The sequence below is a fragment of the Pieris rapae genome, chromosome 1 (genome assembly GCF_905147795.1).
Source record: "Pieris rapae chromosome 1, ilPieRapa1.1, whole genome shotgun sequence".
Lineage (NCBI taxonomy): Eukaryota > Metazoa > Arthropoda > Insecta > Lepidoptera > Pieridae > Pieris > Pieris rapae.
In genome coordinates this window covers 1,244,031-1,267,600 of record NC_059509.1, presented here as the reverse complement: position 1 = coordinate 1,267,600, position 23,570 = coordinate 1,244,031, and the positions used below count along the sequence as shown (strand labels likewise).

The 23,570-nt window shown below is 33.5% G+C and overlaps 1 protein-coding gene across 2 annotated transcripts in view; it reads left to right on the top strand.

The window, feature by feature from the left end:
* The window catches only part of LOC110994475 (probable beta-hexosaminidase fdl), an 87,577-nt gene that overhangs the window by 42,806 nt on the left and 21,201 nt on the right, over positions 1–23,570 (top strand). For both annotated transcript variants that reach the window (XM_045629068.1, XM_045629060.1), the window contains one exon: positions 21,183–21,217. In XM_045629068.1, coding sequence (XP_045485024.1) covers positions 21,193–21,217 — 25 coding nt within the window. In that variant the 5' untranslated portion in view covers positions 21,183–21,192. The remainder of the gene's footprint in view (positions 1–21,182; positions 21,218–23,570) is intronic.

Sequence of the window (23,570 nt, the reverse complement as noted above, 5' to 3'; positions counted from 1 at the left end):
TCCAAATCAAGACAGGCATCTACTTAAATGATACTAATATTATGAATTAAATGTGTTGCCTTGTAAATAGTATACTTGTAGGTACATGTAACTATTTTCAGCTAGATCTCATCCTCGTTCGAGCATGTAAACCGTTCATCGAAGCGAATCCAATTATCGTGAGCGTGGTTTTTATTTCGACCAACATCGTTAATTCCGCAGACGTTCAACAATGACTCTTTAGCACTTCTGTTCCCCTAGTACTATTACCTATACCGCCAAGTAGTTGTAAAATAGGCATTTTAGAGTAACGGGGTATTTTAACCGACAACAAAAACGATCGGAGTTGGAGGTTATCGTTTTCAAATTAAAAAATATATATAAGGGTAAAAAAAATGAGATTTACCAAAACAAAACCCTAAGATGTATCAGTTCTATTAATGCAAATTTTGCCTAATACAATAATGCTGCACTAAGTTGATGAGGTATTATATATTCTTGATATTGCATTTATTAATACTCTCCATTCCCGACGAAGCCACCATAATACGATATTGCAAGTACACGACTTGGCTCCCTCTATTCGTGAATATTTAATTCGCATTAATTCTGACAGGACGTAAATTCTCAGATCATTTAACGTGGCTCAGGTTAGGACAGGGTAATGTGCTGTGAATGCAGGCATGTGAGATGCATCTCGAATTGTTCCTAAACTTGCAAGTGGAATTTGTATAGCTCCTGGGATTTTGTATCTTCCTTCATTTATGCGCTCCTGGTATTTGCTTTGCACGTTTGTTGGGTTTACTGGATATCGTTTAAAAGTTTAAATTAAAGGAGCTTTTTAAGTTTAAAAGACCTGGTCTATTTTTAAACGTGTCCAAAGTATATTTTTTTTTTATAATATATAACATGGTGATTGTTCATAAAAAACAAATTTCCTCTTTGAGGCTTATTTCTGACCGAGCCAATATGTCCCACTTTCAAAAGTTAAAGCTTTACTAAGCTGTCATTGTATTGAAAATAAATCGAGGCGTAAGTAATATGAACAGAATATTCGATTTTAGTTGAAAATCGACACGTATCGATATATATGTATATATATTCGACCTTTAACAACATTTTCCTTGAAAAGATAGTAATCGCTAATTAACATGAAAGAAGCGACTTTGTACAGCGCAATAGAAATTATCAAATGTTTAATTGCATGAAACTGCTGACTACATACAAATTATACCGTACATACAGATTCCTACTACGATAAAAACTATTGATTTCTATAAAATGAAAGCACAAAAATGTGTAACTTTTAATTAGCTTCATACGTTAGTTTTTTTATATTTATCGTTTGATTTCCAGGAAGCCTCATTGCTTCATACCGATGTTTATATTTAAAATATATGAAATGATTATAGCCTATGGTCACCCATATGATAATAAGGCATTCTAACGGTGAAATTTTAAGTTTATTCGATACAAACATTTCCATATATTTCTGGACTGGCAGTAGTAAAAGTCAAAGGAACTGGTAATGATGACATCATGAGCAATATTTTCATCTTTTTTGCTTGAAAAATAGATGACACTTAACTCGTTAGGTCACATTGATGAAGGCACGTCTAGAAAGATTTAACACCTAGTCATAGTGGATTGTATCAGAAAAAAGTTTGAACTTATGCATTTCAAAGATATAAAACAAAAGAACTAAAATGGAAATGGGCTGGACATACTATAAAAGGAGCAGATAAATGGAGAAAAATTGTAACACTATGACAAGCAAGAGGCCATAAAAGACACCTAGGTAATTTAAAAGGTGGCCGACGAAATTGTGGAAATGGCTGGAAAGACCTGGACGAGATTGATATACAATAAGGAAAAATGGAGGAAAATGGGGGAGGCCTTTGCCTGTGGGCAGACAGAATCAATTATTGAGATTAAAAAAAACAATAGCTTGTATTCTGATATAAGGCAATAAATAAATAAATTTCACTGATCGGTTACTTTGTTTTTTATATAGCCTCAGACGTGATATCCATCTATATGTATATACTTAATCTATTTGTATCGTTATTAACTTAATACGGTAAAAGCAAAATAGTGTTAAATGATACAGTTGAATTCAGGTATGGACGAAATAATGAAACATTTTCAAAGATTTTATATAACGTTTATCATACATCATACATCATATCATTTCATAGATTTAATGTACAGAAAAATAACAAAACTATTCCACCGATAATTTAATCTATAATTATCGGTGGAATAGTTTTTTATTATTATTAATAATTAACTTATTATTTAATTTAACTACACATTACACATTAACTTTGGCTAAGTTCCAGTAAGTTAAAAAGCAATTTTTCTACATGTTAAATAAAAAAATCTTTATTATTTTCAAATAGTATAAGTTTAGATGGTTAGCGTATCTAGCACGTGTAATGTTGCCATCAATACCTTTTTGTTCGAAGCTTTTAAAAGATGTTTACAAAAACGTTTCATTAGCGGGATTAAAATAACTTTCTTCGTATCCGATCGTAGTTTAATAGCGTAGAAAATAGTCGTAGGTAAAAATAGCTTACAATCAATTCAAAATGGGACTATGACTGAGGAAGGTGATTAAATTTTTAATTAAAAAGTATTAAAACTAATGTTCAATTTCTTTCAAAAATACATTTTTTCCCCATGAATTTCGTTTGTTTCAAGGATTTTTTCAACCCAAAACTGTAATCATAATATTGTGCAACGCGTGCGTCAATCATTTGTGTTTTCCAAATCGTTGCCAAACCTACACACGCCAGTGTATAAATACTTAGCAATTAAAATAAATAATATGATCCACTTGAATATTACAATGTTTACGTTTGATTTTCAGTATAAATCGTATTATATTTATTATACTTGATTAATTAATATCCAATGTTTGATTTGAAACTACATTGTTTGGAGTAATTGTTATTGAAATCTTTCTTGTGGCAAAATCATTCATTTCCCCTTTTTTTATTACTGGTTTTTAGTATCCTATCATATGTGAGCTGAGCTATACCTACGCAAAACACTAATTTAATTACAAACCCGCAAATTAATATTTAAAAAAAAATTATGAAAAATAAAAGGGATACTTTTTAGTGTTTGTAACTAGACCTGGCACAGCATTATGCTGTGGAGCAGACGTATTCCACAGCGACCAAAACAGTTAGCTTAACGTAATAATAATAATAATATGGAAAAAAAAATAGAAAAAAAAAACACCTTGGACAGTTCTAATGCGACCGCAAGAGGCCTTTTACGTTGTTAGGACCTCAGCGGTTTCGACATACGTGACGTCACAGCGTGAACTACATAAATAGCAAGACACACTTCTTAAAGAAGTTGGTTTCATAGTAGTAAGGTAACAAAAGCTTTAAGGGTTAATATTCCAATTCACAAATTATTGTCGATTTAAAACGTATTGCCCTCTTCCTGCCTTGCACCCTCGAAAATTGTGTCTAGTGCTCCTTAACCGGATCAAAGGAGGCAGGTACAAAGGATTTACATTTAAGATTCACCATAAAGGATGAGCCTTGAATTAAGTAAGCGTTTATATAATTTTATATAATAGTGTTATATATTTTTTAGAACAGAGGGCAAACAGGCAGGATGCTGCCAAGTGTTAAGTTTTCGTATTTTCAGGGCTTATAAGATTGGTAGTCCACGCATTATAATAATATTTATCTTTAACAAATTACAGTTTCAAGCGAATCGATCGGTACAAACAGAGAAATACAGGTTCCAGATTTTGGGGCAAAGTCCAATGTGCTTCAATATCACATTTACAGTAATATCTTATTTATCAAAGCTGTACAACATCGTTTAATCCTCACTGAGCTTCCGGAACTTCTGGGTAATGTTTATTCCAAATAATTAAGAAACGAAGCAAGTTTAATTATGAGTAATTTGAAATTAGTATGAATCGTGACGATGCTGTAAGCGAGGTCGGGATATTTTTTATTCTAAGTCAGTTAAATAGGTCGGTAAAGAAAAGTAAAAAAAAAACACGTTAATTTTGAATATAGTTTTTCTCTTCCTTGTCTTACTTTAAACGCGGAAAACCGAGAGGATAAGTTAACAATAATTGTGATAATCAAGTGTATTTTTGTTCATCATGAAATTGTGTCTCGAACAATCACATTTCTTTGTATCAAATAATGAACTGTATTTTAAATCAAATTGAAGTAAACAGAGGAAATGCTATCTGGCAACGCTCACAGTACGAAGACACAATTTCCTTGATAAAACTGTGGATAAATGAAAGACGACAATTTCTGACAGTAAAACGAATCAATACAAAGATTATATTCAGTTCATCTGTTTTTTTTAAAGTATATTCTCTGTAAAAAGTTCAAAAACAATTATAAAAATAAATTTGCGTTTATGATAAAGAAAATGTTAACAATCGTGACGATGTGATATTTATCTCTTGGATCTTATAATGAAAATAGGTTATGTATTTTTTAATGTTGAAAAACCGATTTTCGGCTTTCGCAATGGAAAGCCAAGCCACACATTAGCCAGGACAAGTCAATACTTGTCCCTATTTCCTCATCATTAAAAATGCAGGTTATTCTACTTTCTCAGAAATTTTATTCATGTTATAGAAGTTGAGATGTATCCGGCTCTTCCGAGAAACCCGTCAAAGATATTGATTCTCGTTAGTCTTATAATTTGTCTGCTAATGCTAGCGTTTATGATTTTATTATTGATTCATTTCTTTCAATATGTCAAGTGAGGATAAAACCAAAGACTTGGCGACTAAAGAGTTTCTTGTCTGTTATTCTCGTCCGTACTTATACCCTTGATTGGGAACTAGCAGGAATTAGTAGGTAAATGATTATGCACTTCTTGCACTCATCATTATTATTTTATATTTATTTTTACTATGGTTGCCTGGAAGGGATCGTTTGTTAGCGATAATGCCGCCCGTTGCATCCCTTGTAATGTTTAAATATTGTGTTATATGTGGTTCTTTGCAGCCAAGTGTGAATAAATAAATAAATAAAATAAATGTAAATATTATTCTTTAAATTTTAATGTGCATACGTGTACATAGTTGCCTACATAAATAGAATTTATTTGCCACAAAAGTTCGTTATAATCACTATCCAAACCCTTTTATTTTTCACTTCCGTCAAGATAACTTTGACGGATTCACCCGAAATTTTCACCGTAATAAAGTCTAAAACAGTTCCACTATCTGACACTTGTGAGCCTCACGGCGCGGCTAGTTGCCTCGTAAAAACCTCGAAAGCCTCCGGAATAGTTTGATAAAGTTCTATTGAGCTTTTAATCTGTATGGTTGAGTTGATTACTATTTGCATTATTTCTAAATATAATTTGATTTAATGAGAGCTGTCCACTGAAGTATTTCCGATTCAATTCGACTTAGGGATCCTAAGTAGGAGGCAGACGGGCACGAGCTCATCTGATGATAAGAGACAGCGCCGCCCATGGACACTCGCACTGCCAAAAGGCTCGCAAGCGCATTGCCGGCCTTTTAAGAATTTGTACACACTTTTCTTGTACGAATCTAAGTCGAATTGGTTCGGAAACACTGCGAACCACATAGTATTAGTTCGTGGCAGAAATTTTCTAAAGCTTAGTTGTGGAATGACAGACGTAAAGGTGTGTTCTATTGTGAGATTGTCCTTACAGCAGGACAATCTCACAATAGAACACACCTTGACTAAGTTAAATTATATTCATGAATACTGGTTCAATGTGAAATCTTCTAAGTTTTTATATTATGAAGGATGCTATATATAACTGAGTTGGCAATCCCGATTCGACCTCAAAGTCAACGACGGAACAACAATCACGAGGCGGAAGCCGCGGTAAATGCGTTACAGCGCCGCCTAGCTATTCCATAAATAGTCACTGCCTTATAACGTTGGTATTTCGCTTTTATAACCTTATTATGTATGAAGGATAATTTGATTCTCATATGGGAAAGGGCGCCTGTAATGTTGCGAGTGTTTGTTACCGTTACCATAGTGATGATTTGCTTTTTTAAAAGAGTACCGAGGGTTTTTTACGCTGGCTTTTTCTCTCGGCCTACATCCTCTGTCTTCTTTGTCGATGAGTAGGGATGCAGGTTCAAATTTAATGACGTGGAATAGGTGATACCTGCATATCATATGTTCCATACTAAACATATATTTTTTTAGTTATTAGACAATATTTTATTTGTACTTCGTGCTGTGTATACTCTCCTTATATAGAATACGTTTTCCATGCTCTCAGTTGAAATTTTCTTCTACGAAAAGAAGATACGAAAAAAAAACAAATATATATATATATTTTTTAGCTCTAATTTTCTATTCTAATTCAATGAACACAGTTAAATCCGTCTCAAATCACCACAAATCTGATTTCATGAACTCTAATTTTTTTTAGTAATTATAAACCGTTAAACTCCCGACAAAATGAGACGTGGAAGGTGGTAGGAAGCTACTGAAAAAATCACACTAAAATTGCCAATATTGGAAAAAGTTTTGGCGTGTTTAAATTTGCTTTCAATTAGCCGATTGTGGTTAAAGCAGTGGCAAATTCGTGATTAGCACAGTGAAATGGCGTTTCTAATTAATAACGCAAACTCAGTCGGAAATATAGGAATACTAAATAGATCGAATGTAAGTACTGATGTTTGGTAAATTATATCTGCTGGACTAGTAAACATCGAATCAATATCTAACATTTTGAATAATTGTGAACCTTTTTAATATTTGACAATAACTAAATTTTGCTTATTTCTACATAATTATATAAGTACTAGCGGATCCGACAGACGTTGTCCTGTCTACACGTCTTTAATTTCAAAATTTCAATTTTTAATAAGCCATTTTGATGAAAATTATTATTCAAATGTTATGACAATATCTAACGATCCAGCACATGGTCACACACGATATAACACAATGATAACAAAACTTTTTTTAAATTTCGGGACAGACTAAAATTAAAATTTGAATATTATTTAAAATTTGACACTGCGATGGTAGCGCCGTCTGTCGGATCCAATGTAAAACATTCCAAAATCAACAACAACTAATAAATTGAAAATTAATTAAAAAAACATTGTCCAGCGGACAAAATTGTGAATCTAAAGCATTCCCAGATCCCCTTGAACACACACAAAAAATTTCGTCTTAATCGGTCCAGTCGTTTAGGAGGAGTTCAGTCACATACACACGCACACAAGAAATATATATATTAAGATTTACAGTGCATACTCGCGGATACTTGGCGATTAATTTCGATCGAGACTATTTCGAGACTACTCGATCGTTAGGGATGCATGGATCTGGTTAGCGCCTTTAAAGTTTTCGTATTGTTTTCATTCATGTATCCTTTACATGATGTGCCCGGTGTAGCATGAGCTTTGAGAGAAAAAATAAAAAAAATATTAATTATTATGTATTTAAGTACGTTTAACCAAGAGACAACTTTTTATAAATAAAATATATTATATTTGACGTTCTAAATTTTTTATACTAGTTTCTTTAAAATAAAATATAGTTATGTTACCTTATTAATCTTTACTATTTAAACTATTTATGGACATTTAATGACTAAAAATACGCAACGAGCATCACTTTTATTAAAGAGGCACTCAAATCCAAAAGGTTGAATTTTATACAACTCTGATGATTTGAGTGGCCGCCGGACTTGAATTTGCTTGACTTGGCTTAATTAATGGGTTTAAATGAACATTGTATTGTCTTTTATTTACATAACTTTTACACATTTAAAGAAAAACACTTTTTTAACGGATTATAGATATGTATTATTATATTTAAACTTATAATTATTTGTACATAATTTTAAATTTAAACCGACGTTTCGCGTGCTTTACAGCGTGCGTGGTCACGGTGACTGAAGACAAAGGTGTTAAATGTCAAAAAGTATTACAGCTGCAGAAAATGTTGTGTTATCTGTATTTATTTCCCCGGAGTTGGTATCGACTAAAAGATGTAGGGTTTTTGCAGAAATTGCTCACGGTGTCCTCCATTTTCGCGGGTTGTTTATTTTGAGATTTTAATTTGGATATTATTGGATCCCAGGTGTTTGATAATTTTAGGCCGTCCTCTCTATTGAAATTAGCGTGTTTTTTGATTTCAATGGCTTCGCGTACCAATCTTGGGAAGAATCTTTTTTCTTTCGCAAGTACTTTCGGTTGGTCAAAGCGTATGTAGTGATTAGGCCTATCTAGTGTGTGTTCACAGACTGCTGATTTTGTGTGTCGTCTATGTCTTATGTCCGCGATGTGTTCCTTGAGTCTGCTGGACATATTGCGTTTAGTTTGCCCTATGTAAGACAGGCCACAGTCGCAATCCAGTTTGTATATACCTGCATCTTGCAATGGGGTGTTACTTTTGATTGGTCTTAGGAATTGCTGAATCTTCTTGTGCGGCTTGAAAATTGTATTAATGGAAGCTCGTTTTAGGACCCGGCTAATTCTATCTGTAACTCCCTTCACATATGGCAGGTAAGCTGGCTGGCGAGGAACTGTTTGTGTCTTGTTTTTGTTTCTGTGATGCAGCCGGGGGATGCGCAACTTGTTTCGGTGTAGCACCTGTTTGACATGCTGTAGTTCCTCCTTGAGGTGGGCCGCATCACAAAGACGTTGGGCTCTCTGAAACAAACATTTACCGACAGAGAGCAGTTGTGACGGGTGGTGGTGGGATTCACCATTGAGGTACCTATCTGTGTGGGTTGCCTTTCTGTGTATTGTGTGACCTAGTGTGCCATCTGCTTTGCGTATAATTAAAATGTCCAAAAAGGGCAGACAGTTGTTGTTTTCTTTTTCAACAGTAAATTTAATGTTCTTGTGTATTGAATTTAAATGCGCTAGAAATGTAGATATTTTGTCATTGGGGAGTACTACAAATGTGTCATCGACATATCTCTTGTACAGTCTAGGTTTAACCGGGGCATTGGCCAAAGCTCTCTCCTCAAAGTCCTCCATGAAGATGTCAGCGACTATAGGTGACACCGGAGAACCCATGGCTACTCCATCAACCTGCACATAGAACTCATCTTTCCACATTAAGTACCCTGATGTGAGACAGTGTTTTACAATATCTACATAATCTGGTGACATGTTCTGTTCCTTAAGTCTTTTTGAAATTATATCTAGGCAGTCATTTAGTGGTAAGTTTGTAAATAGTGACTCAACATCAAAACTCACCATAGTTTCGTTGTGGAGTAATTTGAGATCTCTACATGTTTCCACAAAATGGTAAGAGTCCTTGACATAAGCACTAGTGTGCCCCCTGAGAGGGGATAATATTGATGCTAAGTGTTTGGCTAATTTGTATGTGGGTGAGTCGATATGACTGACTATTGGTCTTAAAGGATTGTTGAGTTTGTGTATTTTTGGCAATCCATACATTTTTGGAGGTTTTACACAGGCTGTTGCTAAGGATTTAACATCTAGTGATAGTGTTTTAGAATATTTAGTAAGAAGGCTGGATGTTTGTTTCTATCAATGTATGGATTGCCAAAAATACACAAACTCAACAATCCTTTAAGACCAATAGTCAGTCATATCGACTCACCCACATACAAATTAGCCAAACACTTAGCATCAATATTATCCCCTCTCAGGGGGCACACTAGTGCTTATGTCAAGGACTCTTACCATTTTGTGGAAACATGTAGAGATCTCAAATTACTCCACAACGAAACTATGGTGAGTTTTGATGTTGAGTCACTATTTACAAACTTACCACTAAATGACTGCCTAGATATAATTTCAAAAAGACTTAAGGAACAGAACATGTCACCAGATTATGTAGATATTGTAAAACACTGTCTCACATCAGGGTACTTAATGTGGAAAGATGAGTTCTATGTGCAGGTTGATGGAGTAGCCATGGGTTCTCCGGTGTCACCTATAGTCGCTGACATCTTCATGGAGGACTTTGAGGAGAGAGCTTTGGCCAATGCCCCGGTTAAACCTAGACTGTACAAGAGATATGTCGATGACACATTTGTAGTACTCCCCAATGACAAAATATCTACATTTCTAGCGCATTTAAATTCAATACACAAGAACATTAAATTTACTGTTGAAAAAGAAAACAACAACTGTCTGCCCTTTTTGGACATTTTAATTATACGCAAAGCAGATGGCACACTAGGTCACACAATACACAGAAAGGCAACCCACACAGATAGGTACCTCAATGGTGAATCCCACCACCACCCGTCACAACTGCTCTCTGTCGGTAAATGTTTGTTTCAGAGAGCCCAACGTCTTTGTGATGCGGCCCACCTCAAGGAGGAACTACAGCATGTCAAACAGGTGCTACACCGAAACAAGTTGCGCATCCCCCGGCTGCATCACAGAAACAAAAACAAGACACAAACAGTTCCTCGCCAGCCAGCTTACCTGCCATATGTGAAGGGAGTTACAGATAGAATTAGCCGGGTCCTAAAACGAGCTTCCATTAATACAATTTTCAAGCCGCACAAGAAGATTCAGCAATTCCTAAGACCAATCAAAAGTAACACCCCATTGCAAGATGCAGGTATATACAAACTGGATTGCGACTGTGGCCTGTCTTACATAGGGCAAACTAAACGCAATATGTCCAGCAGACTCAAGGAACACATCGCGGACATAAGACATAGACGACACACAAAATCAGCAGTCTGTGAACACACACTAGATAGGCCTAATCACTACATACGCTTTGACCAACCGAAAGTACTTGCGAAAGAAAAAAGATTCTTCCCAAGATTGGTACGCGAAGCCATTGAAATCAAAAAACACGCTAATTTCAATAGAGAGGACGGCCTAAAATTATCAAACACCTGGGATCCAATAATATCCAAATTAAAATCTCAAAATAAACAACCCGCGAAAATGGAGGACACCGTGAGCAATTTCTGCAAAAACCCTACATCTTTTAGTCGATACCAACTCCGGGGAAATAAATACAGATAACACAACATTTTCTGCAGCTGTAATACTTTTTGACATTTAACACCTTTGTCTTCAGTCACCGTGACCACGCACGCTGTAAAGCACGCGAAACGTCGGTTTAAATTTAAAATTATGTACAAATAATTATAAGTTTAAATATAATAATACATATCTATAATCCGTTAAAAAAGTGTTTTTCTTTAAATGAACATTTTCAAATACAAATTGAACGTGTTTAAAATAATCAAGTTCATATTTGCGGTATAACGTATAGTGAAAGTGTCAAACGGAAGACGAAACGATGACGCGTTTCGTTTGATTGCTATTGGTCATAGAGATGTCGCGTGTTTGTGATTGGACTAAAAATTTTATTCCTATGCATCCGCTTCTGATGTATTGTTAACGGACTATATGGTCGATTGATGAAAGTGGAACACGTGTCAGTTTGAGATTAGTCTTAGACTAATAAAGGCAATTACGCGATTCTCTGGTGAATCGTATGTCTAAGGCGCTTATAGTAGAATGCTTATCGTCTTCGGGTTTAAGATACGCGGGGTGAAGCCTATAGCTATGTCTTTTGTTGTCATATTCACGGGGCATTTTTATTCAAAGTGATATTCAATGTAAATATAATCCGTCATGCAAACTCAATACTAACCGTTTGTTTCACAATGTATGGATAAAGTACCAAATAGTTATGCAACACATTAATTATTTGGAAGATAAAAGTTCTGAATGAGTTCTGAACTTTGCGTTTCATAACGAATAGCGCTATCTGACAGTCGTGAAACGCAACAAACACTAGTTTATCCTGCCAATAAGTAATAAATAGATTATTTGGAACTTATCCGGACATTGTGACACAGGCCCTAATACTTTTAAACGAAGAATTATTATTTTATTTATTTATTCCATATCAAATTGATAAGTCGAATGTTATAGAATTGCGTTTCTATTTTTAAAAATAGCAACTTTGAAGTCAGACGTTTTAACACAATTAAAATGGATTCTAAGAATTTTCAAGATGCTTTACACTTAAATGCTCTAGGCTTTGACACACGCCACAAAGCGACGCTATAATGATTGCGATCTTTGCTCTTTTTAATATATATGTACACCTTTTAGCCAAGTAATTGGAATTTTAACGGACGGGAATAAGTTGCGGATTATAGTCGAAGAGACTAGACTTATGTAAATGAAACAATAATATTAGGATGATTTCTGTATGTCAAAATTAAATACATTCTAACAATTATTTGTCTTCGGAATGGTGGGGTACAATAAATTGGTAACCAGACGGGACCTACTGTTGATCTACTACGTACTGAAAAAGTTGAAGGGTGCAACCTAAGAACCTAAGAACTTCAAGAACTGGGTTTCTTTGTACCTATGGGATATGTGCGACGGCGAAAGCCAAGGTTATCTGCGATACCAAAGACAAGAATCAGTCTGTTGCACACATCCCCGTTATCCAGAACGTTGCGCCTAATGAATGCTGTATCCGGCACTATCGACATATATATTAGTATGTTCGCAGAGTGAATTCACAGTAGCGATATTGTGTATATTATGTGTTTAGTTTATATGTACTTTATTATAATTTATTATAGTTTCTCGACATTATCGTATTGGCAAAGGCTGTAAGGATATGTATATTTCTGAAATAAATAACAAGTCAAAGTTATATAAGGAACTATAAATGCTTCTAAGGATACACGGTTACTTTTTAACTCATACAGTTTATTTGATATATATAATACTAAATATGTTTATTTATCCATACAAGTCACTAACCTGATTCAATCGTGCATCTCCACTAACAGTGTAAATTCCTCTGCATTCTGTCACTTCCTCTGGTTTATCCGTTGATCTATTTCTACGGCAACATGCGGCACACACCGCTACAAGTACACCACACAGCGTAGCACTGGAAAACAAATCTACGATGTAGCTGTTGCTAAAATAACATAGGTCACAACAAAGAACAATATGCTACGGCGTAGATAGTGCTACGTCATATTTTAAAAGGATAACGATGTTGTGAGTGATGCACTACGCTTTCTAGTAGATTTGAAACTTTTTATTTTACTTTGTATTTCCTGAATTAGTGTTGAAATGTCATCATTGGATATATGAGACAATCATACGTTTTATTTATTTATAATGAACGTTTGGAAGCACTTAATCTTACTGATTCAGGCAGTAAGCGATTAAGAGGAAATCCCATTGAAGCCTATAAAATCCTTACTAAACACTTTAATATTCCTGGAATCTAGAAGCTCTTTATTCTAAGTGAAAATACACATTTGAGGGGTAGTTCTTTAAAACTTCAGACAACTCAACATAACACAAATTCCCTAAAAAACTTTCTCCCAAACCGGGTAGTGGCCGGCTGGAATAGGCTTCCGGAAACTGTAATATATGTATAAACAAACAAATAAAAAACAAAGAATTGTCTTTTATTAACATAACTTTTACACATTTAAATAATACACACAACACTATGATACTTTTTTGACATTTAACACCTTTTGTCTTCAGTGTTTTCTTTAAAAAAACAAAGATTTTTCCTATATTTCACAATGATTTTATGAAGTTAAAAAGCTTAAGGACTCATAACGCTGGTGTCAATTAATAGTAGATTATAAAATGATGACCGAGACTACATTTTATTCTTTCTTTAGAAATTTTACCCATAATAAGACTCGGTATTACCCACATTAATTACGTTGTTATAAAAACCCTTTTAGCTCAGGGAATGTAATCCCGGTTTTTATAATAAGGGCTTTCAATAAATTAAAAAGGCTTAGTGGTTCCCCTAATTGAAAAACAATCAACGCTGTCAAAATTCTAATATGAAAATTACGTTTACGTAATAGCTGCCCCGTGGATTAGTGGTTAACGCACATGACCGGAAGTCATATAATTGCCAGTGAAACAACAATTTTTGTATGCCAATATTTAATTTTGGATGAGACTTTTACATACTCAGATATGTTATTTGTTAAAAACTATATATAAGCAAATAATATTTTAATATGTTATTTGTTGGGATGTTGTAACAACCACCAAGTAAGATGAGAATAAAGTATTGTCTTTAAAATAAAGATTAATGATAATTTGTCTATCTAATAAGCAAGATCAGAATTCTGTGCCTGACATACGCTATCATGTTTTTGTGTCTAAGGCAAGCCGGTTTCCTCCCGATGTTATCACCGTTTACACCGACCGAATGTTAAATGCGCACATATACATTGTGCTCGGGGCTCGAACCTACGACATCAGAGATGAGAGTCGCACGCTGAAGCCTCTAGGCCAACACAGCTCTTAATTAAGGCCGTATAGTATAAGACATATAGCTCATAGTATAGTTCTTCTTAACTTAATACAAATTATTAAAATTTTGTTTCGAACACATATAAAATGAACTAGTTTAGGAAATACCCGTTCTTAATGGAACGGAAAAATTTCGCATACTTTAAATCGCGCAGATGAAAGTAAATATTGCACGCTCGCTGTAAACCAACTAATTGGACATACTGACGCGAGGCGTTCAACGTCACGTCGATGTATTATTGCCAAAGGCTTTTTCTATAAATTATGGGGATTTTTTTGTTTACTATGTTAAATTTAATCTGAATCAGATTAAAGTTAAATTCAATTAAAAATAATAATTGATGAATTATTAAACCTTAGCTTGTATTTTCCTTAATACTGCGTGTATTGATTTTGGATATCATGTTAAGACAGAGTCTTCTTTGTAAATAAATAAATAAATATTCATCATAATTTGTGACATCAGGCTTTCATGTGTTACACTGATACAAGTACTAAAACATTCGTTTATAACAAAAATTAAGTTTGATCCCTTTTTTTCAATGAGTGGTATTATAACGGTATATAAAACTGAGTAACTAAAACTATATATTCACCCTGGCGTTATAATATAAATAAATTGTTAGACTCGGATACATTTATTCAGATGAATCTGCATATAAAAAGATATGGAAGTACAAACAAAGTGTAATGAAATGTCAACGCTAAAATTCTTTTAAGTTCCAATAACGGCCGAATTAAGGCAGAATATGGGCTTATTCATACCGAAAATTGAAATTTTATCTAGTTGACGCCGGCATTTATCCAGTTTCATCAGTTTTTTTTAAATATTTTTATTAGATAGCTTTCATACGTGTAAAATACTTGCGTTTTTTTATAGAACAGAGGGCAATCTAGCAGGAGGCTCACCTCGTGTTACGTGATATGCCCTCTCAATGCCAGAGGTCTTGCGATTGCGTTGCCGGCCTTTTAATTTGATTTTGCGATTTATTTATTTAGTTTGAATTACGTGTTTATTTTATACATAGTAAGTATACAGGATGTGTGTGGTTAACACATTTTTTAAGACATCACGTGAGATAGGTTTTCTGCCCATAAGAACGTCAAATTTAACTACTGATAATACCAATGATAATATGTTGTTCACACAACTAAATTAATGTAGTGTGTGGTAATCGGGTCCAGTTGTATCTCCCCCTAAAATATGGCGAAGTGATCGATGGCTGGCCATGCGTCATACTTGTGAACGGGCGCTACTTGTGGTGACTGGTCGTACTTAAATACGTGTATGTGGCGATGTTAGTTATTTCGACTATGTAGTTGCATGTTGTTCCCACGAGAATTTAATTGCGAGCTCCTATTTCATCGTGCCTCCTGCTGATAGAGGACAAATCTTAAGATACTGTTAACGATTTGAGGATCTGGCGTTTTGCATCACCGGCGTTGCAGATATTCTAGGCCAGTTACAATTTATTGTTGATTCCGGTCAGACTAGACTAGACATGTAATTTTCTATTATTGTTTGAATACCCTGATATGATGATGATAAAAAAAATATTAGTTAGATAAAAAGTAATTCTATAGATAAGATACTTAATGACGTATCACGATAACGATTCATAATAATGTGATGCACTTGACTATTTGAAGTTCAAACCTTTGCAGAATTCTTTAATAAAACTTCGTTATATTACAAATAAATAAATCACATCGTATAATTTTCGTATTAACTGATCTAAAATTATTATAAATTATGTACACTTTTTTTTAACAATATCCTGATATTTACATGTTTTAATTTCTTTGTTTTGTGAAAAAAAACTATGTTTTACGTCTTTTTGCACTTCTTGCTTGCTTTATAAATTTTTTTTTCACACTGGATGAGATCGCTCGAAAGCGATAAAGCCTTTTTTTATATTTAATTATGTCAATTGTATTGTATTTCGGTATGCAACATAGTGCTTATAAATACATAAAAAAAATACAAGTGCAAAGTGTATGTAGTGCATAATTAAATTAAAAATAATAATGATGATGAATTGTGATACCGATCCTGTTTTAATCGGACTATTTAAATATAATAATTAAATTTTTTAATCGTGTTTTGACGTACGGTAAGTTATAAATATACTATGGTAAATTTAAATTTCATCAACATCAATAGAAATGAATTCTATGTTGTATAATTCTCTTTCGTCCCTTTTGTCGCTTATAAATCACAAGCAGGTGATTTTGTGAACTTTAACTTTGCCTTGTGTGATTAGTTTAAGCAGCTCGTATTATTAACGATACGTAAGTCGCGTCCGAAATATTGAAGTTTCCTTTTTTTAACTGGTTGTATTTCGTATGCGGTCTGTTAAAGAAATTTTAAGCTTACGTCGGTAAACCCAGATATTGATCGATTCCAGTTTTTTGGACATACCCTCTGTTAGGTTCCAAGATTCAGTGCCGTAGAGCAGCATAGTGAAGACATTACAATACTTGCCGTAAATCTACTGATATTTTTCTTTAACAAAATGTATGAGATATTAACACTCCTACTTCATTATCCTAACAAAAGTTTTGTTTGTTTCGTAGAACAAAAAGATTTAACCCAGTTACAAGGCGATAATTGAAATTAACACATTCATTAATTCATGCACGGGATGTCGGGGCAAAGCGAATGTATTCAGAATACGAATTTAGTGAGGAAGGTCAGGGATTCGGGAACATCACTTGTGTAATGATTTTTTTTTGGAGTTCGCTGTTTCATAAATACTATCCTCCACTTGGGCACGGCCAGGATGTAAACGAATCAGCGTTGAGATTAGCATTATAGGCCAACACAGTTTCAACTGATATGTTAGATGCCGATTTATGTGTTTTAATGTAATTTATTAAACGTAATAATTGTCAGCTTTGTTAGACATATCAGGTACTCTCTGATTTGCATATAAGTTGTAAGTCAACGTTAACAGCGCACGTGACAAAAATGTTACGCGCTTATCATTGGTTAAGAGGAGACTCGACGAAAATAAACCAGTAATCTTAATGTTAACGTTTAACGTCAAATTTGTCCCATTTTCCCCTTTCTTATTTTCTGTTAGGAAATAAATAGGAGTGAAAACTCAGTGTCAGTATGCCTTAGTCATTATTGGTGAGTGTTATTTTATTATTTTAGAATTAGACCTCCAAGCTGCCCACCAGTGTACTTCCGAACCTATTTGATTTAGGATCTTTCAAGAACTCTTTTCTTTCGGTTTTTGCGAGCCCTCTGGCATTGTGTGTCCATGGTCGGCGGTATCACTTAACATCAGGTGAGCCTTCCGGGCCGTTTCTTTAATGACCCCAAAAAAATCGCATACATGTCGCGGTTCCGGCAAAAACAAACGAACGATAATGCATACTCCCATATCCTACGATTTTGTAAAAAGTACTAAACTAGAGAAATGAAAAATTTTATAGACCAGTGCCGAAGCCTTCAAAAATAGTAAAAAATGAAAAAAAATTACAGTAGGATGAAACCCATTAGAAATGCAGGGGAATATGATCAAAATGAAAGGAAAAATAAATTACGGTCGATCCGAGTTCGGGAAGTGGGAGGGGGGTGACTTTTAAGGGGGAAATATTGTTTTTCTTGATTTCCGGCGAAACTACCAGTCCTATGGAAAAAAGTTAAATGGCAAAGTTGTAGGTCATAAAAAGATCTACAACTTTGGTATTTACAATTTTTTCACATAACCTCAAAATTTAGGTGAAAAATTCAAAAAACCAAGTTTTTGGTTTTTTATTTATATCTTTTTTTAAAAGTTTTTTTTTTTTCTACGAAATTTGGTGAAAACTTACCTTATTATGTCCCAAATATACTGTAATTTATTTGATTAAAAATATTTATTTTTTCGCCTGATTTTAACTTAATATCAAAAAAGCACCCTAATTTTCAATCGAAAATTCTGACGTCAAAATTTCAGCTTTTTTCAAAAAGTTTGGGGGCTTTTTGTTCGTTGAAATATCTACTTTCTGATGGTGTAAAAAAAATTATACATTACCATAGGAAATATTATTAGAAAATGCAAAAAATTGAAAAAACCTCAAATTCGAAAATTTTCTTTTAATTATGTACAATTTTGAGGTATTTATTAAAATTTACACTTTAATTACTCAAAAAACGTAAGATTTCATGCTTCATTGATAAACGAAAAAATTGCCAATTAAAATATACTTCTATAATTAACAAACAAATAAGTTAATATTTAATAAGACATCTACAATATTTTGAAAAAGTTGTAGAATCTTCTGTAAATAATATTTGTAGATGCCTATTTATTGCTGTTTTAGGATAATTTATATACCTGAGTGACCTTCGGTGAATTTTGAATTTCTCTTTGAATAAAGTAAATTTCTCACAAATCACTTAGAGTAACTCAGCCTGCAGGTGTATTTTTAAAAACGATGTTGTACACTACTCTGTATCTCGAATACTGGCTAACGGTTTTTACAGCTGCTACGAAATAGCAGGTAGCAGTAAGGCCCAGACCCTCCTAGGTCCATCCCCACTTCTCAATGAAATAACTTACACTGGGCTAAAATTCACCGAAGGTCACTCAGGTATATAAATTATCTTAAAACAGCAATAAATAGGCATCTACAAATATTATTTACAGAAGATCCTACAACTTTTTCAAAATATTGTAGATGTCTTATTAAATATTAACTTATTTGTTTGTTAATTATAGAAGTATATTTTAATTGGCAATTTTTTCGTTTATCAATGAAGCATGAAATCTTACGTTTTTTGAGTAATTAAAGTGTAAATTTTAATAAATACCTCAAAATTGTACATAATTAAAAGAAAATTTTCGAATTTGAGGTTTTTTCAATTTTTTGCATTTTCTAATAATATTTCCTATGGTAATGTATAATTTTTTTTACACCATCAGAAAGTAGATATTTCAACGAACAAAAAGCCCCCAAACTTTTTGAAAAAAGCTGAAATTTTGACGTCAGAATTTTCGATTGAAAATTAGGGTGCTTTTTTGATATTAAGTTAAAATGAGGCGAAAAAATAAATATTTTTAATCAAATAAATTACAGTATATTTGGGACATAATAAGGTAAGTTTTCACCAAATTTCGTAGAAAAAAAAAACTTTTTAAAAAAGATATAAATAAAAAACCAAAAACTTGGTTTTTTGAATTTTTCACCTAAATTTTGAGGTTATGTGAAAAAATTGTAAATACCAAAGTTGTAGATCTTTTTATGACCTACAAATTTGCCATTTAACTTTTTTCCATAGGACTGGTAGTTTCGCCGGAAATCAAGATAAACAATTTTTCCCCCTTAAAAGTCACCCTCCTACTTCCCGAACTCGGATCGACCGTAATTTATTTTTCCTTTCATTTTGATCATATTCCCCTGCATTTCTAATGGGTTTCATCCTACTGTAATTTTTTTTTGTTTCAAAAATTATCGACACTGGTCTATTATTCCTTCACTCAATACAGAAATTGAATCAAATATTCAAAACATGAATTTGATTAGTTTTTCACGTTGAAAAGGAAACTATTGTTTTAGCATTCATAAATGTTTTCTTTACTTTTTTGTCTATTTGTTTACTATTTGATGACCGAGTTCGGAAATGGTGATCGATAAACGATTTGTACTGTTTTAGTGAGTTTATCGTTCAACAAATCAGATTTATATGTTATTTATCACGCTTTTTTTCCGGAAGGGGTAGGCAGAGGATCTTCACTTGCATCAGTCCTGACATACAACGCTTTACTTCACGACAATCACCATGCATGCTCGTCGTTTATGGGTACTCTTAACTTATCTCTTCTCCAGTATCTCCTGGATTTGGTCCAGGTAAGTAAGACAAGGCCTACCCAAAACGACATTACCGTACACGGTTGCCTTGTACACGTTTATCCTATGGGAATTGCATTTTGTTTGTATTCATTGTTGTGTTATATTTTTAATTATTATTTATTATTATTAGTGACTTACATAGATGGTTCTTTATCGGTCCCATTTTTGTATTTATTTCTTAAAGTTTCGCAGTATGCGTTCTGTCCCGCTCTAACTAGTATTGGCTGCACCTATCACGTCATAGTGTGTTAGGTTTATTTTGGTTACGGAATTCCTTGATTCGGTGCGCAAATATAATTTGTGCAATAGCCTAAAAATGTTTATTCTATAAACTAAACAATTTTATCTAAGTGTAAAGTATACTTAATATATCGAACAAATATATTAAATATTTTATTTTTTAAGTCTTCCTCCGGCGGTGGTGAACTTAATTTACTTAATATTTCCTTATACATTCAGTATATCAATGTTTGTGTTTCAAATTATCTGTCATAGCTAAAGTTGTCAAGTCGCACGTGTCAGTTATCAAATCAGCTGAGTAGTCCCATGGCAATTGTCACAACGTAATAGACTAAGACTGCAGAAGCTATGAAAATTTATGTCTATTATATGCCCCATCCATGCAATACTTTGACGTCTGATACCAATTTTATTTGTCAATCTGGTATAGGCTATTCGAAATCGTAAGCGTAAATCTCTTGAAGAATTATTACTGTAGTGAAAAATTGATTGCTTAATAAAGTTGGGATGACCAAGGGTTTATGTGACGGGATATAATCCAGATTTGAGTCTGTAAACACGATACTATACTTCAATTTTAAAGGGCTTACGTTGTTAACTGCTGGTTGTAACATTTTAGATTTAACCTAACTTTGTTTTTACATTTGATGTTTATTTTTAACCGAATAGAAGGAGGTTCTTAATTGTGCAAAACCTTTTTTTTTATTTATTTAAAATACGGTTATCGGAAAAGTTATTTTGCGTGTATGATATATTTTTATCTTTTTACATATGATATAAACTATATTTATTGAGAATGGTGCCTTTGTTTCAGATCCGACGAAATGGCAGGCCCTCTTCATAACAGTGGTAAGTTATCTTTATACCATTTATACTCTTTCTCGTAAACTGCCCGCAACCTGCTAAGTTTTACGTGTATTGCTAAAATGTAACTAACCTTACAAAGAAAATATTGATGTTATAATGCGTGGATGCGGTATGAACAACGCTGGGTTGAGTGTGGTTGTAATAATGTTTTGCGTGAGAGACTGCCGCAACAGCGGCTAGTCGCTGCGAGCTGCCCATTGCCCACCCTAAGGGGCTACGCTGAGCGCCCACGATGCTCGCCAAGACTATTTGGCTGAAGCAGCGCCAGCGATCCACCACCGCACTCAGCGGCGCCGCCTACGCGACAGCCGCAACTCGGATCCGAATCCCTTTTCGACAATTTTATCAGCTCGGATTTGATTTTGGCCACTTGGTACACGACATCTGTAACAAACGTTATTGTATGTGTTGTATTATTTTGAAATAGTAATCATATACTTTACTAAATCACTTAAATTCAAACGTTGATTTTATTCATTCCTTCTTTTATATATAATATATATAATTCTCGTATTGGTGTTTGAAGTTAAAATCTTTCGAAATTGCTCGACTGATTTTCGTGAAATTTTGTGTGCATATCTGTGAATCGGACAACATCTATTTTTTATCCCCCGTAAATGTTCTGAAATGGATGGATCACTCTTTAAATTAAGGGGGAACAACATCGCTAAATTTTAATTTGAATTGACATATCTTTTTAGATACAGCATACAAAAATACATACAACCCTTAATTAACGATGAACTCCTATTTTTTATTTGTTAATTAAAATCTAATTACTCGAACTCTTGAGGTTTATACAGAAAAAATTAAATAGTCTTCATTCCGGAAAACCGAATAGTATCTGGGATATTTTTTTTTTTTTTAACATAAGGTCATCAAGGTATCACTTATTCCACGTCATTAAATTCGAACCTGTAGGCATCCCTACTCATCTGCAAAATAGCAAATCAAAATGTTCCATGTTGGTATGTACTAGAAAGGTAGGCACAGTAAAATAACATAAAGAAGAAACGAAGTTCGCAAGGGTAGCTAGTATTCCTATAAATACATCGCTTAGCTAAAAAAGGTTTCTCTAGTCCCGCGTACGATATCCGTAAATCATTACTAGAAACGTGACGAAGCTTTCAATAGAATATTATTATTTGCACCATTCTAACTGTCAAGTTGTCGACACTAACTGGTAGCAATTAACATCACCCATTATTAATGAAGTGGCGACGAATAGCGCGTTAAAATTCTAATTACCATCATTTTATTGAGTTCGTAAAAATGCAAATTAAATGTTCCGAGTAAATTTAGAAAAAATCGCGGACCGCATATTGAGTGTATTTTGGATAATGGAACTCATTTCGGTTATTCATTAGATACTCTATTGAATTTCGTTTAGCATACTAATTAACTATATTTAATAAACTTGCACCGGAGAAGTGTAATCAGACTTATATTAAATCCTAATTATAAGAGTTAATTATTCTAAGAGCAACGCGACAACTTAAATAAATTCTAAGTGAAAATGTGCATTAACACTAGTTCGTTCGAAGGAGCACATCCTGATAGCGTAGAGTCAACGACGTTATCAGCCGCAGAAGGTACGTTGCCTGCTAGAAAAAATGGGCATTACTTCTCCTTATCGCAAATCATCTTGAAACAAGATCTAATGACAAGAGCTGTATGTAGCGAAAGTGGCTTTCTTTCTTCAGTGAATGAATTTCATTTGTTACAAAAGTAATGTTCTTATGAATCAGATTTAAATCAAACCAGCACATAACGAGGAAAGTACAAATGCTGGATGCAACATTGCTTATAAAAGTCAAAAAGTTATTTGTAAAAGCCCTAAGGCAAAATTAATTTATTTTTACATAATACTGTTTGAGATCTACATCAAAACTTTTAACTATTCATAAAATCGAAATGACTTCAATTACTCAGTTTGAATTAAAGGACTAATTTGTTCCTGTCTTTAAATAGCATACGTAAGTGTACCTAATAATACACATATAGATAATACCAATTAATTATATGGAAAAGTACTTACTCCACAAAAATCTATCGAAATCTAGAGTTTTTAGAGATTTTAATCCGCCCAAGAATATTTATGCATCTATTTCATGTAGTAGTTTTAGTTTTAATTAATTTTATTTTTTTAAATTACTTACTTTATATTTTTGCACAAATTTTTTTTAAGATTTCAATATTATAATTATTATTATTTTCATTTGAGGTGCAAACTTTTGTGGTCTCAGAATAATCAGCTCTGTGGAAAACGTCTGCTCCACAGAACTTCTACAACACACCCTTAAAATATTACTATTTTGTGTGATTCGTTAGTAAT